The sequence below is a fragment of the Carassius carassius genome, chromosome 25, assembly GCF_963082965.1.
Source record: "Carassius carassius chromosome 25, fCarCar2.1, whole genome shotgun sequence".
NCBI classification, from domain to species: Eukaryota; Metazoa; Chordata; class Actinopteri; order Cypriniformes; family Cyprinidae; genus Carassius; species Carassius carassius.
The window spans coordinates 12,377,829-12,397,585 of NC_081779.1; the positions used below are offsets into that span (position 1 = coordinate 12,377,829).

Genomic DNA, 19,757 nt, shown 5'->3' on the forward strand with positions numbered 1-19,757 from the left:
TGAGAATGTTTTTACTTACTGAATTATTTAGATTTTTTGGGGGGCTATAAAAAAAAAAAAAAAACAGTGTTGTTTTTTTTTTGTGTGTGTGTGTGATTAAATCACACAGAGCTTTTCCATCACCATGCCACAATGACAGTGATCAAGCGCCTGTCGAAAAAAGAAAAAGAAATGTCAAAACATAATGTATTTTTTTTAAATCATGTGGCTGATGAAAGCAGTTGAAAGCGTCTTCTTTATTCGCTTCTCCAAGACGCCCTGGAATTCTTCACTAAGTAGGCTAACACTTGGTTAACACGGTGTCAGAATCATCAGTTTGTAAACTAGTTGTAGAAATGCTTGCTTATCAAAGCCCTATGATTGAGCTTTGACTCCTGTCATTAGATTGCATTAGCTTAAGTGTCATAGAGCGCTCAAGGGACAGCCCTGCTCCATCTTCTGCTCTGTATGCAGACAGAGGCCACTGTTGATCCATTCACCCCCTCCTTACTTTTTTTAATTAAGAAAATTGATTGTCCTGTCCTTTTCAAAAAGCATATTATACTTTATTAAGTAAGTTCTTGAGCAGGCACAATAACGCAAGAGGAGCAGTTTAATATAGGAAAAGAAAAGGAGGTGGGGTTGTATAGTGAACTAGTGATTTGAATTGACTGGTACAGGAATGCAGCAAATGCCTGGGAGCTATAAAAGCAGATCATTCGGTTTCTGATGGCGGAGTGGAATGGTAATGTCTCACTGCTTCTCCTGCAAGTTTTAATGTAATTGTGCACTATAGCCGGTATTAAAAAATTTCTCATCCTCCCACTCCATTCCTTTTTTTACTTCTTCTATGTTGGTTAAGATGTTTCTTAGTATTCACTCCTAATAGCAAGACCTGTTCCTTTATTATCAGAAACTGAGAGAAGGTGAAAGGAAATTTGAAAATGGGAAAGTGTTTAGTTCAGTAAATCAATAGCTCTCTAAATAAGTTCTGTAGCCTAATATGCAATGCAAATGTCAACTTATCAAGTTATCTTGATCCACACTATATTAGACAGAAACAGGGATCAAATTGTTTAGATCTGAACTGAGTTGAATTGTGAACTGATTTGACTGAATCATTGAAAATCCCAGACTCAGAAGAATTCCTCACAAATCTGTTATTGCAGTGGCTTGTGGGCATGTTTATTCACCAGCTTTACACAAGAGTAATATCTAGCAGATGAAACATTTTAGAGCACAGCATAAAAAATTAATAAACATTTATGAGGGATGTAAAGTGTAAGTTTTTATAATTCTGGTTCTGATTCTTCTTTATGATTCTTGTTTCAGTTAATGATATCTTTTGTACTTTTAAGGAAGAATATTTGAAAATAAAGAAAAGTAAATTAAATTGGATTTACTTCCCTCAGAAGTCTAATAATGAGATCATTTAAGATTTCAACAGAACAAATATATCTAATAAAAATGTGTTTGCACAGACTTTTTGATGTATTTCCATGGACTGAATAGAGGTGGCAAAAATTAATTCCAATAAGATATATACCCTATTAAACAAAATACAAATGCAGAATCTAGAAGCATATATCATTTGTATTTATTTATTTTGCGTTTATAGATTTTTGCATCTAGTGCTATATTGTGGATTGCATTTCTTTTTATGATACAGTAATGATAGGTAGTTTTGGATGTTTTGTGACAGATTAAGGATGTAGGCTTTCAAGTACTGACATCAGCCATTAGTTGCTTCTCTTCTACCAGTCAGTCACACTCACTAGAGACATCAGTTATTTGAATAAATTTCTTTAAAAGTAGTTTGAAGTATGACACAATGTCAATCTCAAATGGATAGCACACCCGCAGTGGTGTGTTTAGATGCTGTGAAGCCTGAGATTAGCAGAGTGTGGATGGCTAGAGTGTTAGAGATGCTGTGAGTGATATGACTGGGTGTGGTTTTATCTGTGATTCGATTTTCAAGGCTTTTATTAACTTAGCTATGGTTAAGGTGTGGCCCCTCTGTAAAGCATGAATTGCTTTATTTAATATCCATTTGCATCACAGACTAAATGAGGAAATTGCTCTCGACGGTCTGTCGAAATAAGACAGGCCTCTGTTTTGTTAAATCATGAGAAACTGTAATTGCCCTAAATTGAAACTGGCCAACACGCACACCATCCTGCAAATGCAAAATGATGTTAAACTGAGCGCTATGCTAAACCTTTCATAGAAATTCACTTCTGTGCAGTTTGTGCCAAAGTCTAGTTAATGGTGTGATTTGCCTGCTATGAACAAACATGCATGACTTCATTGAGTTCTGATGGAATTTTTTTTGCTATGAAACACTTTATAAATTCCACATTTTTTTTCTCTATCCCCTATCATCTTTGATTTTGGTGACTGATTAAAATGTGTATCTCTAAGCCACATCAGTGACATAAGTGCACAGATTTTAATCATTAAAACATCATCAACAAAGGCCGGCGCCGACATAGTCACCAATATTAGAACCTCATTGCTGTTTATGGATTGAGCTGGAAGAGCAGAACTGTTTCTAGGGCATTCCGTCTCTGATTTTCAAAAAGCAAAGAACAATCGAAAAGCTTTTATAGAGAGCAGAATAGGCGCCATTGGCTCAAACAATTGTTTTTAGTATGTGAGAAGTCAGAACCACACATTGAGCAAGTTACTTGAGGAATGGCGAGTCTCTAACATTGGTCTTCTCTTTTGCTGGGTTACAGATATGGTACGAAAAAAGAATCCCCCTTTGAGAAGCTTCGGCGGTGAAGAAGAGGAGGGTGAGGCGGTGGCAGCCGAGGCCACAGGCCCAGAGAGCGGGAACGCGGGGAGCCAGGCTTCAGAGCCCGACAGGGCTGTGGGCGAAGAGCAGGCGGAACCATCCTCCCCTGGCCCCATCAAACCTGACAGGCCTGACTTGCATAACTCCAGCAACCTGGCAGCATCCTACTCTAGCCGCGAGGGTACTGATACAGACCCGCTGGACTCTACCGCCTCCCCAACGAACTCTGACCCAGGTGAGAGAGGAAACTGTGAGGATGACCGGAACAGTCTACAACCCACCACCCGGTCAGGCGGTGTCATCGTACAGGGCTGCACCAGTAACGGAGAGGAGAGGGACGCCACACACATCCCACTAGCATTGCTGGGTTCTGAGAGCACTCATGGTGTGGCTGTCGAAGGCTCTATAGTCCCTCCGGTTACACTTCATCCACAGAGGCCCACTGGGGGAGCGGAGGACGCCCCTAGCCCTCTGGGAGCAGAGACGGGAGCACCTCCACCCACCTCACCTAAACTACAAGACTTTAAGTGCAACATTTGTGGGTATGGTTATTATGGCAACGACCCCATGGACCTGATCAAACATTTTCGTAAGTACCATTTGGGCCTGCACAACCGGACACGGCAGGATGCAGAGCTGGACAATAAGATTCTGGCACTACATAACATGGTGCAGTTCACAGCCCAAACACAGGCCAAAGACTCAGCGCACCTCCTCGGCCAGTCAGCTCAGACCGGCTCAGCGGCGGAAGCAAAGTCACCCAGATCCTCCGTACTTAATGGCACCTATGACATACAGGTAACCACAAAGCAGATGAAAGGAGAAATGTTGTGTCTAGATATTCATATCCATTCAATACTATAATACATAATAAAAATACTAATAAATATAAAAATACACTCAAAAACAGAATAGTAAAAAAAAAAAAAAAAAACTAAATTTTAAAGTACTCCTCAAATGTTTGGGGTTGGATTTTTGTTCTGTATGGCAAATTGAGTAAAAACAATTATAATGTTAAAACATTGTTAAAGTTTTACATTTCAAATAAATGTTGTTCTTTTGAGTGTTCTGTTCAGCCAAAGTACAAAAGTACTAACCAGCACAACTGTTTTCAACGTTTATAATAAAAATAAATGTTTATCTTGCACCAAATCAGCACATTAGAATGAATTCTAAAGGATCATGTGACACAGAAGATTGGAGTAATTATGCTGAAAGCTATTCAGCTATAAATTTATTCAGGAATAAATTATATTTTAAATAAATATTAAAACAGAAAAAAAAATATTATTAAAAGGATACAGATTTCAAAATATTAATGTTTTACCGTATTTTTGTTAAAGTAAATGTAGCCTTGTTGAGCGTAAGATACTTTTTTCAGAAACATTAAATAGTCTTACCAACATGTGTGTTTATGCATATTATAGTTTTGCTTCATTCCTCCTGTAACCTCAATTGTAATCAAATTAACCCTCCTGTCTGCTTTGCCTGTGAAATGCAATTTGATGGTACACGTAGTTGCTTCCTATGTATAGTGTTCCAAATCAGTGACTTATGAGGGCCCATTTCAGGTAAGATGCAACCTTATAAGGCAGCTGCCTATGTAAGAAGCAAGACGGCCTTATAGTTTTGGAGCAGTGCTTGTAGTCAGACCAATGGGTCATTAAGGCTTAAAAATGATGCATGCACATGCAACTGTGAAACTTAATATTTGTCACAGACTTAACCACTAGATGGATGGTAACCGTGCATGATGCATGCAAAGTCATGCACACGCAGAAACTCACACACTGATGAACATTGGCTGCATTAATTCAGAAATTTTGACTAGCCCTCATAGAGTCTGTATTTGTTTGTGTGTGGTATAAAATAACTTCATGAATAAGCAATCATGCTACTCCGTTCCAACTGAAATGCAAGCATCATTTGTCATATCACCTTGGTGATTTCTGATTTATAAAGAAAAACAAACAAAAATGTGAAAGAGATTAGTCTGGATCATGCTGGCACACAGTATTTGGCTTTGTTCTGTGACTTCTGGCTGATTTATCGTAGCACTAGCCTCAGTGTATCATGTTGAAATGGACCATTATGAGCAGTTGCCTGCTTTGCACATGTGCATGTACTCATTCAAGCAAACACACAGTGCAGCTTAGAGTACCTGTTTTTTTTCTTCTAATAACACCGGCCTCAATCTTTTTCAATTCAACATCAGCCTGTCTACAAATTGTCGTAATACCGTATAAATTCTTAGGGAAAAGTTTAAATAATGAGTATATTCAGAATTCGTTCCTAGTGGAATTTTCCATGCAGTAATATCGACGACTGCGATTTCTCATTTTCCCAATGAAAAAACGGGGGACAAAAGAGCATAGGGACGCTGGTGAGGGGAGCCAGTGTAAACACAGGAGTCGATTTATTTTAAACGATGGGTAATGAACAGATGTCATAGTCTTTTATCTGCCTAACTTTCAGCACGGTTTCACTCTCACTTCAACAATGTCATGTTTACAATTTGAGCGGCATATTTAAGTTCGGTTTTTACAAAATGAGCCAAGTTTGGAAGCATTTAGCTTTAGTCAGTGCAGGGGTGATTTAGCCCGGTTTACCAGCCAGATATAATGACTTTAATTATTACTAAATAACTGATGTAACTGTTTTCATTAGTTTCCTTGTTTAGTAATAATCATATTAAAATGAATAATACACATTTTATAAAATAACATACATTTTATTATATTTAGTATTTATATTATTGTTATTATAAATGTAATATTATGGAATTGGACTAAAATACTAAAGCTGAGTTTTAAAGAAATGTTTTTTATTTAATTTAATTTTCTTATTATATAATTTACAATATTTGTTTTAATTTAATAATTAACAGTAAATAATAACTGTACTTAATTTGGTGCACCATCTTTTTTTTTGGCCTTTCTTTCTACCATAACAATTGTTTTTTATTTATTTATTTTTTTAAAAAGGTTTGTACGGTCTGTCACAAGTCCACTCTTCTTAAATGCAATTCCTCAGACAGGTTATACAGAGCGACCAGCTTTGTCCACTTTGTATCTGTAATATGCATGTGTAAGAATTGTAATCAAGCACAGATTATACTAAGCAGTGGGTGTTTATTTAATCATTGCTTCAACATACAGCTCAGGGGCAGCTTAGGGGGAAGGGTCTGTCTGTTCTGTGACATTCCTTGAGTGTTTTGTCTGGAGCATGACGTTGAATTCCCCACACTGCGTATGAAGCTCAAGACCTCCCACTCACACACTCTTTTGTAACTGCCAGCTAAATATTCCATACTCTTGTATGACCAGACATCTATGGCATCACTGAGTCTAAAATATTTGTCTTAAATTTTTTACCTCAGTTTTTCAATCATGTTTACACACTGCCTCCGAAACTTCCATCAGTCAAAAAAAAAATTGGGATCTGTTCGAATTTCTGCATTTTCGCATCCGAAGCATGCATTTTGATAGGAAAGGATGGTGATTATGAAAAAACGGAAAAACACATACATTTTAAATATATTATGTCCTATAAATTGTTTATTCTCTTTTCAGTTTTTTTTTTTTTTAATTCACAACTGAATTTCAGAGTATCAGAACTAAAGTTACACCTGGATATTATTAATCAGAAAAGATCAATTTTGTGGCTAAATACATGGTCGCTTTACTCTTCAACTCTTCTAAAGGTTTCTGATGTTCCCCATCTGCTCACTGAAGGGTTTTTGAATTCTCAGTGCTAAGAAGTAATAAGAACATAAAATGTGATTTGGCTTTGTGTGGTGATAACTGCTGCCTTGTCTTCGAGATTGGGAGGGTTATTGAAAGTCTGTTTTCTGTCTTATATCAGACTTCTATTTCTCTGTAATTCTCTGTAACTCATGGGTGATTGATCTTTCCCTTTATCTCATTTTCTTTCTTTGTCATCCACCCCCCCCCCCCCCCCCCCCCCCCAACTTCCCTGATCTTGCAGGTAACGTTGGCCGGCACCTTCATTGGAATCGGTAGAAAGACGCAGGACTGTCAGGGCAACACCAAGTACTTCCGCTGCAAGTTCTGCAACTTCACTTACATAGGAAGCTCCTCTGTAGACCTAGAGCAGCATTTCCTGGCCACCCACCCCAACAAGATGAAGAGTCCACCTTCTTCCAACCTCGAGGAGAAGTCCTCAACTGAACAGAAGGGGAACTGCGTTCCACGCATTGAGGCAGACGAGCAAGGGAAGTGGACCGATCGGGTGGCAGTGAGGGCCAATGATGACACTGTGGCTGGGTACTCCGTACCAATCAGGGGTTCAGATTCCCCTAGCCGCACTGGAGGTGACCCCCCTGCAGCGTATTACTGGTGCAAGTATTGCAGTTTTAGTTGTGAAGCTACCAGTGCTTCTAAGCTTCTGGATCACTATGAGAAGAGACACGGCCAGGCGGCCATTAGGGAGGGAAGTCCAGAGGAAAGGGACAGAAAGACCCTTGACGGAGACTCCCACTTACGGAAAAATGAGAAGACTGGAGCAGCGAACGACCCAGAAACTGTAGTAACCAGTTACAACTGCCAGTTCTGCGACTTCCGTTACTCCATGACTCACGGTCCGGATGTCATCGTCGTGGCTCCTCTTTTGCATCACTACCAACGGGCTCACAGCATTCACAAGTGCACCATCAAACATTGCCCCTACTGTCCCCGTGGGCTCTGCACTCCTGAGAAGCACCTGGGGGAGATTTCCTATCCCTTTGCTTGCCGTAAGAGCTCCTGTTCGCACTGTGCTCTACTTCTGCTGCAGCTAACAGCCGGAGGGACCACTACCCCATCCTCGCCAGCTCCCCGAGCATCCGTCACCCATCAGTGTGACCAGTGCCCGTTCACCTCGACTGATATTGACTTGCTTCTCTTGCACTATGACAGCACCCACACCTCACACACCTTCCTGGAAGTCAAACCTGAGGAGGAGGGAACAGGGGATGCAGGGCCAGGGCGGGTCCATCCGGGAGAGTACACCTGCACTAAGTGCCATTTCTTCACTGAAGTGGAGGAGGAGATCTTTCGTCACTACAGGTAAAATCACATAATAAATCTATTTTTTTGAGCATCCTTACTGGGTTTATTGTTAGCATTTTTGTTTTCAAAACTATATGTGATATATGTGACTCGTATCTGTATCGTTTGTGCTGTAAACATGAATGATACCTCAAATTACGCTGCTTGTTGGTTAGAGGTAAATTCAGTTTATGAAGAGACCTGGACTATATCTAGGGGTCTTAAGGGTGAACTGTCTATTTAAAAAAAATAGATACAATTTTATTATTTAGCATAAGATTGCATCGTTTTAACTCATTTCATTAAATATATAAAAATAAAGTCATTATATTATTTATTATAATACATAAGTTATTATATATTATTAATAAAATAAAGTTAATATATTGTAGTACATGACCATTGGACAGATCCAGCAAGCTTGTGTTAAACTGTTTTTTTTTTTTTTTGCTTTCATTCTTATACAATCAAATACATTTTTATTAATGCCAATATTATTAAGTATTATAAAGGTCCATCATTTGTTTACTTATTTCAACTAATTCCTGTCTTTTGTTTTTGCTTTAATTTAAAGTACTAACTAAATCTTAAAAAAAATATATATATTATAAACTGCTAACATTGACAAAATTACTAAAACTTTAAAATGAAAATGAAAAATTTAAAAATAAAAACTGATTTGAAATATTAATGATATTATGTATATTTAATATTTCAATGTTTTATTATTGTAGCAAAAGGCATAGCACTGGATAGTGAAAGCTGCTGTTGATTATAGCCTGCAACTCTGTGTTACACATTTGTTTCTGTGATGGCGGTTTTGCTTTCATACTGATAGGTAACAGGTTTTCCTTTTTTTTTTTTTTGCACTTAACTTGAAGCGACCGACACAGCTGAATAAACTGAAAATGTTAAATGTCAGGGAATAACTTTTCCTGCAGCAGTCATTGGATTTTATTTAGCTTGTCTTGAGACCAGGTGCGTGGATGTAAATGTGTGCACTTCAGTGTTTGCATGTGTGTGCGCACGTGTGCATATGTCTGTTAAGTGTGTACGTTTTGGAACTATTATTACCTTTCTATATTCTTTTTTTTCACCAATTGTGTTGTATGTACTGTGTGGATTAGTATGGCTCTGCTTTACATTAACACAAGATCTCAATTACTCTCCATTTTCTGCCAGAGTTTACAGGCATGTCTACATGTGCTGGTTTGAATTTATTGATAAAAATGAGTTTACTGCACCACTGAAATCCATATGTCCGCTTGAGTTTGGCACAGTTGAAAGAGAACAGAAAAGGCACTTTGCTAAATCCAATATAAGTGTTGTGTAAATACACCAAACCACCTCAATGCCGCATATGTTTGATGTTACAGCATATTGTGCCATATTATGTGCAAGAACTTCTGAGCAGTTTTACTACTGATGTTTACATGGCAAAATGAACCCAATAACAAAACTGTAATACAAATTGGCAGTATCATGCATGTACAATATATTTGGTATTTATGCTTTTATGTGTATTTAAGTATGTTATAAAAAAATATATAAAATTTAAATTCTTTAAATATTGAATCTTTTTTGTGGTTCTGGTACCAATTCCATTTAACAATTATGTTTCCTAAACTATGATGGTGTTTTTAGTGCCATTTGGAAAAAAAAAAGCAAAACATAAATAAATAAATAAATAAAACCCTTAAAAATTTCATAACACGAGATTACAGTTGTAATATTATACAAATAAATAGGATCATAGGGAAGTCATAGGGTCATAAGTGTGATGGAGAACAGTAAACTGAATCACATCTATCAATAAATATATAAATATAAATATTCATATATAAGTATATACTTTTTTTTTTTTTGCACTGGAAGCAAGTTCAATTTGAGCTATTCTAGAAGTCAGTGGAAATGAATGTTGTGAAAAATAAATTTGGTTTATATATATATATATATATATATATATATATATATATATATATATATATATATATATATATATATATATAAAAGAAACCTGTTTTGAATAAGAATCGATTTCCAACCTATTCATAATTCATTCTACATGCATAAGAGCACACATACATTGTTGTAGGACAAAGAAGTCATACATAACTGCATAACAGGTACAGTTTTCCTACTATTTCAGCTTTTTCTGTAATTGCACAGGTTCACATTTTGTTAAATAATCAATGATCTAATCTGATTTGTCAAAGATCTTGGCGAAGGAATCATTTGTCAAGTTGGCACTCATGTCAGGAAAGACTGAATTTTAAGGCCTTATAAACCCACCTGTCCCCTAAGGAACATGTGTGAAGGTTTTTGTGCATTTGAGCCTTGAGTGACGTCCATCATGCTCCAGCTGCCCGGGGCTGGTTGTTTCAGGTGGACGTGGAGCAGAGTGTTTTCATCCTGTGTGTGCGGCCTTTCTGAATAAGGCGCTGTTTGTATTCAGAGCCCACAGCCTGGAACAGGCAAGGAGAGAGCCAAAATCAGACCTGTATGGCCTCCCTGGAGAGCTCCTGCTTCTCTGCTCAGACCGAGTGTGTGTGTGTGTGTGATTGAGAATTGCATGTCATATTTTGTTTTTACAGCACTTTTCCCTCACACACACACACACACACACACACACACACACACACACACACACACACACCCATATTGCTCACCAGCCTCACGAGCACCATGAAAATACTGTATACACTTGAAGTACACTAGATTTTATAGTATAGGCTAGTGCGTGAATGTTTTTTGCATTGTGTCCTCTGTGTTATTGTATGGACATCTGTGTCATAGTATCCCATTTCATAATGTTGAAGCTTTCGTGACCTCTGTGTGTGTGTGTGTGTGCGTGCAAACGATTGTGTGGTCTGAGGAATCACTGATACATAATATTTCCAGCATGCGTATACGTCTCTACTGAATACTTCACTATAGTGTAGATTTATGAGCAGAATCCTGCCGTCTAGTCTCTAAACAGCCACCCACCCACCACGAACCTGATATCGATGCCGTAGCCTCCCACATCGTGTGCCCACCCGATCCAGTGCACACTCAATATATCACGCTGCCCTCCAATTCAGAATCGGGAGACCTTCGTGCAGGAGCTGAAACTGCGAGAATATACTGCATTGGATTTTGGACATGCTGGTTTCAGACATTGTGGGACTCACTCAGAAAGGTGAAGCGTGCAATGTCTGCACATCTTTTAAATGTATTGCTTGGATAAACAGGTAGTCCCACCCCCAAACTTATTCCATTGGCTGATTTGCAGTCCTTCAGCTACAATGAACAGATTGTATAATTCTTATTGATTCTGCAAGTGGTGACAAATGTACACACAAGTAGTTATATGAAGTCGTTTTCATTTAGCTGAAAACCAAAATTAATTTTCAGTAATTAAATTGAGGTAATTGACCTTGGCATGCTGTTAAGTTTGTGATGTTCTCAGGTGATAAATTAAACCAATCGTAGTAAAGTCAAAAGTTGATATTTCAGCCAGACAGATTTTAAATATTTGGTTGCTAGTACCATATATGCCTCTCCTTTACTAGCATTTTGATTGTCTTTTTTAAGGTTTCTTTTTATATTACTTAAATAATTATATGGATGTGATCCCTTTTTAAAAGTTGTCTTCTGCTCAATGTATTACTGTTTGTACAGCACTATTTCAACGTTGTTGTTTTATTCAGCGCTTTGAATTTGAATTTTGCAGCTTTAGCATCATTTTTGGTCACATTAAAGTGCGTCCACAATGCTGACATGTTTATGTGTTGTAGCTTGTTTACATTATGTACATGACATAGATATTGAAGCAGGCAAATTGTGCCATCAGTGAAATGCTAGACTGAAACTTAAAAGTATTTTTTCCTACAATTTCAGCATAATATCCATTTTGAGGGTGGAAAGAGACTGATAAATTGCAATTCTGTTATAATAACCGTTGAAATTAATATGTTTGATGTGTAAACTCTAGTGTGCAAGCACTTTTGTGTTACTTCTAAGCAGTGTCAGTTTACTGAATAAGTCTTCACGTGTGTATCTCATTTATTGCACAGTGTTTTGAAGAATATATTTATTTTATTTTTTTTGGTAATAAGGGCTCCTTATTTTCTGTTGGAGACCGAATAAGCTGATGAGCTTGCATTTCAACCCCTTTACTGTGATTTTTCTTCAACTAGTTTTTCTGTCACCCAGTCAGGTAAGCAGCAGGCTGTGCTGTACCCATTTTTTCCATTTCCTGTGTAATGTCATGGGGATGGTGTCAGTTACACCTTAGCTCTGCTCCGTGTCCTGTTAAATGGTTGTATTGAGCGGGTGTGTTGGTGCATAGCTAAAGGACTTCATTTTCACAAGCGCGAATAACTGCCACTCAGTGCCGTTATTGACATCGATATAGGTTCTCATCTATTTTTTCATATTTTCAAGTATTTCCCCCTTAAATCGATAATGTTGTTTTGATGCTTTCCAAAATGAAACTGAAAAAAGTTCACATATAACCTGTGATTACAATTAAATTGAAAGTGTTGAGGAAATTATAGTGTAGGTGGTAGTCAGCATTACATTTTGTTCGGTCCATAATCTCACAAACTTACGCTCATACATGATGAATGATTACATTACATTTGCTGGCTGTGCTGAATACTGAGCCTTTATACAGTTATTACTGCTCTGCCTCTGTATGAGAGGGGTGGAAAGACAAACTCCATGCTACCGTTTTGAGCTCTTTCTTGTGACCCAGTCAAATGAAGTTACCTGCTTTTTAGGGTTGTGAATCAAGGAGAAAAGGCAGCAAGAAAAGGCCATGTCTAGGCTGATTTAAATCCTTTGAAGTCATCTAACCATCACCATGAAGTTGTCATCATCTCTGAAATGCCAGTTGATGAGTTGTGTTACAGGCTCTGTTCATTTCCTTCATGCTTGTAAAGGATTTTTTGGTTTTGATTTAACAACTTTTTGAACTATTTATTGTGTTAATAATGCTGCTCATTAGTTATGGTTATGAGCTGTCAGAACTATTAACACACCTCCCATTGTGACGTAATCAGGCAAAGACAAAAGACTGACATTTCCCACAAAATCTGACCTGACAGTTTAAATTATAAAAAAATAATTATAAGATCACCGTTGTAAATCAGGTTAAGTCAAGGAGATCATTCGAACATTTGTTTTGTTAAATTTTTTAGCCAAAAAATTCCATAGTGCATCTTTCCTTCGTGGTCTTTGGTACTGTTGACAACTTTTTAATGTCATCTTGAACCTACTACTCTAATCTGATAGTATTTCCTTCATGTACCTTATTATCAAGCAGATCTAGGGGGGATTAACACTTTTTGTTTAGGGTCTTCATGTTTTTTTTTCTTTACATCACAGGAAATGTGACGGCATTTTAATTAAAACTTATTTGATGAAACTATCATAAATATTGTTGTAATGCACTCTACTTGTGATAGACATTAACAGATGTTTTCAGAAATCAGGTTTCATTATTTACTTATTGTTAATTTAAATGAAGGTTACACAAGGGGAATTGTTTTTGTTGCAGGGTAATTCATGTATCTTTACATTTATCTTGACATTTAAGTAGAAATATTTTCATTTCATCATTAAACAGACTTACAAAGAAAACACAAAGTAGTAAAATTTAAAATAACTTTGTTGTCCCATTTCAGTACATTTTAAAATGCAATTTATTATGTTATTAATATGGCAAAGTTAAATTTTTAGCAGCCATAAGAACTCAAGTCTTTAATGTCACATGATCATTCAAAAATAATTATAATATAATGATTTTGGAAGAAATATTTCTTAGAAATTTTGGAAAACCATGATGCACGAATAGAAGGTTGAAAAGATCAGGGTTTATTTGACATATATTACTGTCACGTATACTGTATATATGATGTTGTGATCTACTGAAGTTTAAACATTAAATCATTTACTGCTGATTTAGATGGATAGATAGATAGATAGATAGATAGATAGATAGATAGATAGATAGATAGATAGATAGATAGATAGATAGATAGATAGATGGATGGATGGATGGATGGATGGATGGATGGATAGATAATTGTGTCATTTAGATGTTTTAGAAAATATTACATTACATTTGAGCAAATAATGGGACTCTCAATGTAAGCTATAAACCTGTATGATTAAGTTCATGAAGGCATCGCGTGTTAGAATAGAAGTTTCACATCAAGTACTCTATTAAAAGAAATCACTGTTAACAGAACTCATGCCAGAAAACAATCAGTTTTGGGTTGCAGGGTTTGACACACGTATTTATGCTCCGTGTCAGTGACCAAAGAATACGATTTGTTTTGGAAGCAGCCCATACTTTGTTGGAAAACACTTGAGTCTTGGTTGGTGGTGGTGGGGAAACTAGTTTTGTCTGGTACTGATTAATGATAACTGAATGAATCTGTGTGTCTGTCGCTTACGGTAACTGGTCCTCATAAAACAACTTCACAGAAGTTTAAATGGTCTTCAGATGTGTAGATGTTTTTCTTTAAATGACTTTTACCTAAAATATAGCAAACAAAATGTGCAGTTAATGTTGTTTTTTGGACTTTACAAAAGTAATATTTGGATCTGTGTATCTAATGTTTTTTCCCCCTGAGATCTAAACATTGTGCTGTCTTGTAATCAGGGGTACTGCAATGGATTGTACGCTTTCTCACACCTCACCGGTCGCTGGAGTGCACCAATGTTTGATCTGCTCCGCCTTCGTGTACCTAAGGGGAGCAAATTACAGAACTGCATGCTGGGAAAGTCAGGCAGCAACAATGATGAAAAGCACTTTAACCACTCTGTTCCTCCTTTGGTGCTTAGAGGGGAAGACATGGCATCTAGCTGTTTTGCTCTCTTTCTTCTTCTCTTGCTTTTTATCCATCCTGGTTCGATATAGTGTCAGATTGTGAGAGGCTGTTTACTGGGTAACAGATATCAGAATTTTTGTGTTTGTATTGTTTCCACAATATAAGGAAACTCTTACACTGATATTCAGTTTGAAGGATAGGACTCTAGTGGGCATTTGTGGTAACACCAGACAGCTTTCGTTTCCCAAAGAAAGCACTCTGTGTTTGACTGGGATGGATAAAAAGTAGAAGAAAGAGAGCAAAACATCTAGATGCCACATGTATTACATTTAGCCAGATTTCTATAAAGTAAATCTACAAGTACACGAACACACTTACACACTTGTGGAATTCTGTGTTTGTGAAAGTTTACATTGTCAGTTTACTACATCCTATTTTATGACCGACCTGTTGTTTTGCTTAATATTTTTGTGGATAACGTGTTTTTGTCAGGATTCTATGATGGATAGAAATTTAAGAAAACAACATTTATTTAAAAAAAAGAAAAAAAAGCTTTTGTAACAAATGTATATACTGTAACTGTCTTTACTGCTTTCGATCAATCAAAGGTATACCTGGTAAATAAACAACAACAACAACAAAAAACTAAATAAAAATAAAACCCCACAAACTTTTGAACCGTTTATAATATTTCCTCCTAGGTGCACGTAGTTTCAGTCCCATGTCTAAAGTAATTTGTATTTAGTTTTATTGGGCGAGTCATATTTTATATTAAGGAATATTACTGAAGCACAGTGTGTACAGTCGTGGCCAAAAGTTTTGAGAATTACATAAATATTAGTTTAAAAAATTGCTGCTAAACTGCTTTTAGATCTTTGTTTCAGTTGTTTCTGTGATGTACTGAAATATAATTACAAGCACTTCATACGTTTCAAAGGCTTTTATCGACAATTACATGACCCATGACAGCAACCCATTCTTTCATAATCACTTCTTGGAGTTTGTCAGAATTAGTGGGTTTTTGTTTGTCCACCCGCCTCTTGAGGATTGACCACAAGTTCTCAATGGGATTAAGATCTGGGGAGTTTCCAGGCCATGGACCCAAAATTTCAACATTCTGGTCCCCGAGCCACTTAGTTATCACTTTTGCCTTATGGCACAGTGCTCCATCGTGCTGCAAAATGCATTGTTCTTCACCAAACTGTTGTTGGATTGTTGGAAGAAGTTGCTGTTGGAGGATGTTTTGGTACCATTCTTTATTCATGGCTGTGTTTTTGGGCAGAATTGTGAGCGAGCCAACTCCCTTGGATGAGAAGCAACCCCACACATGAATGGTGTCAGGATGCTTTACTGTTGGCACGACACAGGACTGATGGAAGCGCTCACCTTTTCTTCTCCGGACAAGCCTTTTTCCAGATGCCCCAAACAATCGGAAAGGAGCTTCATCTGAGAATATGAATATGAGAATATGATGAAAGTCCATTCACTATACTTTCTGCAGAAGATCAATCTGTCCCTGATGTTTTTTTTTTTGGAGAGAAGTGGCTTCTTTGCTGCCCTTCTTGACACCAGGCCATCTTCCAAAAGCATTTTTTTTTATGCAACGCAATGATGGCTGCACACGTTTCTTTGCAGGTCACCATGGTTAACAATGGAATAACAATGATTTCAAGCATTACCCTACTTTTTTCAACATGTCAAGTCTGCCATTCTAACCCAATCAGCCTGACATATTGATCTACAGCCTTGTGCTCATCAACATTCTCACCTGAGTTAACAAGACGATTACTGAAATGATCTCAGCAGGTCCTTTAATGACAGTAATGAAATGCAGTGGAAAGGTTTTTTTGGGATTAAGTTAATTTTCATGGCAAAGAAGGACTATGCAATACATCTGATCACTCTTCATAACATTCTGGAGTATATGCAAATTGCTATTATAAAAACTTAAGCAGCAACTTTTCCAATTTCCAATATTTATGTAATTCTCAAAACTTTTGGCCATGACTGTATTTGTACAGTGGTTCTATAATCAAGAAGCTATTACAAAGTAACATAAATGGGAGTTTTTTTAATATAAATATGATTTTGTTCCCCAGAATAATTCCAAAAGAAGCCGGAGCATCAAGCGGTGCATAACTACTAAATCTTTCCTTTTCCAGTTCCCAGTGAAATATCATGGTTCTGTTGGACTCACTAGATAACAGCACTCTTGAAACGCTTCTTAGATTTAAGGAATCGTTGTATAACTAACTATACAACATCATATGAATTGCTGATACTTGATGAGTGAGTTAAAATGTTTTTATTATTATTATTATTATTGTTATTATTATTTCATTTATAGATGATCTTGGCAAAGGGTATTAATAACTTGATTTGACCTTGAACGTTCAACACTAAGGACTTTCTACACATCTCATTCAGTGAAAATCCTCCATTGCGGTACAGTTAGCACTTACAGCCAAACCTATCAACGAAAGGCCATTGTCCAAGCACATCTACTGATGCATGTAAAATAAACATAGTTTTTGTGGGTGGACTACATTTCTCCATACTTCTCTGACAGTGGTCAATTTCAAACAGGAAGTACAAGCTTATTTAAAATCATTGGTGTTTCTGTAGAGAATGTCACAATAATTTACCTAAAGGTTAGCAGACTGTTCATTTAGCTTTCCTTTGCGGAGAGTTTGGAGCAGCTCTTTGTTTCCTTTATTTGGAATAGAACAAAGAGCCATTATGCAGACAAAAATAGCTGACTAAACTATAATTACACAGCATTACAGAGATTCAGACCAAGCTCAGGGGGGCAGAGTTGTCAGATAAGGAGAAAGTACACATATTCAGGATGTGAATTAGTCTTTTGTCTTTTAGATGGCTCTCCGTGGGACAAATAGCATGGTAGTATAAAAAATGACTGTTTTATCCCTGAAGAATGATATAGATCATGATTGTTGAGACCATCTCTTATACTCTTTTGCAGGAGAGTTCATGGCTGCTGTCGTTGTCGGCATTGTAGTTTCACTGCCACGGACACCACAGCGCTGCTGGACCACTTTAACTCCGCCCACTGCCAGGACTCTGCGGATCCAGCCTCTGCTCCTGCCAACGGCTGCTCTGCCCCCTCAACCCTCCGCATCAAAGAGGAGAGCAAAGGTGATCTGAAACTCTATAGTCTGGTGCCCACAGTGGGCAGCAGAGCCGAGCCGTTTCCCGGCTCAGAGGTCGTGAAGAGTGAGGCCCAGGATGAGAAGGAGAAAGGCTGGGTTGAAGCACTGGGCCCTGTGACTGGCAGTGGAGTCCGAGGTGGGGAACAACATGTGCAGAGCCTGGTGTGGGTACCCAAAGAACGTGCAGGGGAGATTCTTAGGGGAAGCCCAGCCCCGTTCCCCCAGGCCACACTGGGTCTACTGAATGCTGTGGCAGCCGGGGTAAAAGACCAGCAGCAGAAGGGGGCGACCATGCTTAGAGACTCATCAGGACTGATCTTCAGCCTCAGCGCAGATGCTAAAGGCTACCTGCCAGGAACACCAACTAGCAGTGCAGAGAAAGCCGGGCAGCAGTACCCAAGTTCTACCGACAGCAAGAGCTCCAAGGAAGAGTCTCAGTCACTCTTAAGGGTAAGCAATGTTCTCTGTCTGTCCACTCTTTCTAAGTCTTTTCAGAAATGTATGAATTTCTTTTTCAGTTTTTAAGCGATGTGACCAGGCTCAACAGGATTTTTTTCCCCTGCTTGCATAGTTAATCTTTTTTTCTTGCTCTACTAATATTTTCACTGGCCTCATTACACAAACAAAGCAAGCAAACAAACAGACTGACAGATAAATAAATAAATGTAAATAAATAAATAACATTAATATATTGCTAAAAAAAGAAGACAAATAATTATAATTAAATATACAGTTTATATTAAAATATAACCATGATAATAATAGTAATAATAATGGTTGATTATGTTTATTGTTGTTAAGTACAAATATAATTATATTTTTATATTTTTATGTAATATTTTGTTTAATTACCATATATAATTTGTATAAAATAATAATAAATGCACACAGTTGTTTTTTATATTAAAAATATGTTTTATAATATTAAAATAAAGTACAAGAAATTGTACAAATAATTTAATGAGTATATGTACACGACCAACAGGTGTGGGATGTATTGACCGCATTTCACTGACCTGTTCCAACACTGTCCATACTTGTTTTGGGGTTTCTCTTAAGATGGAGCAGCAGTGCCCATGACATTTAAAGAGTTTTCAATTGCTTCTCCATTCCTTTCATACTACTGCTGGGGTTAGGATCTATGTAAAGCTTAAGTTGTTTGTGTGTGTGTGTGTGTGTGTGTGTGTGTGTCTGTCTGTGTGATCGTGGGTTTTAATAAAGTCAGTATGTGCAGAGACCCTCTGCAGCTCAAAAGCCTGGCCAGACTAATTGAAGTGGTTAGAGAGCTGCAGACACAATAACAGAGCCATTGTGGTCCTCAATGCTTAGAGACAAACAAAACAAAACGAAAAACATATACTTTACCTGAACTATAGATAGTGGACTAAACACTCAAATCCAACGGAAAGACCTCTTCCCATGGCGCTGGATTCATGAGTGATGAATGCAGCTGCCGTTGTGCCCTGTACCCTCAGAGTTTAGATTGCACTGCACACCTCAGTGATGGAAATTATAACCGATACACACTTTGTGAGGAAGCAGTGCTCTGCTTAATCTGGTCGGGTGGATTATGTCATTAAAATAGCTCATACAAGAGATCTTGTTACTTCTTTCTTACATCACTCTATTGATATCACACTATTTCTTTTCATTTTTAATGTTTCACTTTTAACAGTAGTAGTAGTTTTCTGTCGTAGTAATTTTCTGTAGTAATTTGATTCTTCTTTTTTATACAACAAAAATAACTCTAGATATATAAATAGTATATAGATCATGAAATAACATTTCTCATATCATGGTCATATTGCCCACCCCTCCCATATTTCATTTCTGTCAATTACCATCTGCACCAGTGTCAAGATGAAAACATATCATAAGTTTGTGATGATGGACGTAAACACAACGCAATGACCTGTACGTAATGGCTGTCTTATATCTG

At 37.3% G+C, this 19,757-nt stretch overlaps 1 protein-coding gene across 3 annotated transcripts in view; it reads left to right on the forward strand.

Moving 5' to 3' along the window:
- Nucleotides 1–19,757, forward strand: part of LOC132104208 (zinc finger transcription factor Trps1-like) — a 121,458-nt gene that overhangs the window by 41,287 nt on the left and 60,414 nt on the right. For all 3 annotated transcript variants that reach the window (XM_059509498.1, XM_059509501.1, XM_059509500.1), the window contains 3 exons: nt 2,718–3,574; nt 6,764–7,842; nt 17,632–18,268. In XM_059509498.1, the coding sequence (XP_059365481.1) occupies nt 2,718–3,574; nt 6,764–7,842; nt 17,632–18,268 (2,573 nt within the window). The remainder of the gene's footprint in view (nt 1–2,717; nt 3,575–6,763; nt 7,843–17,631; nt 18,269–19,757) is intronic.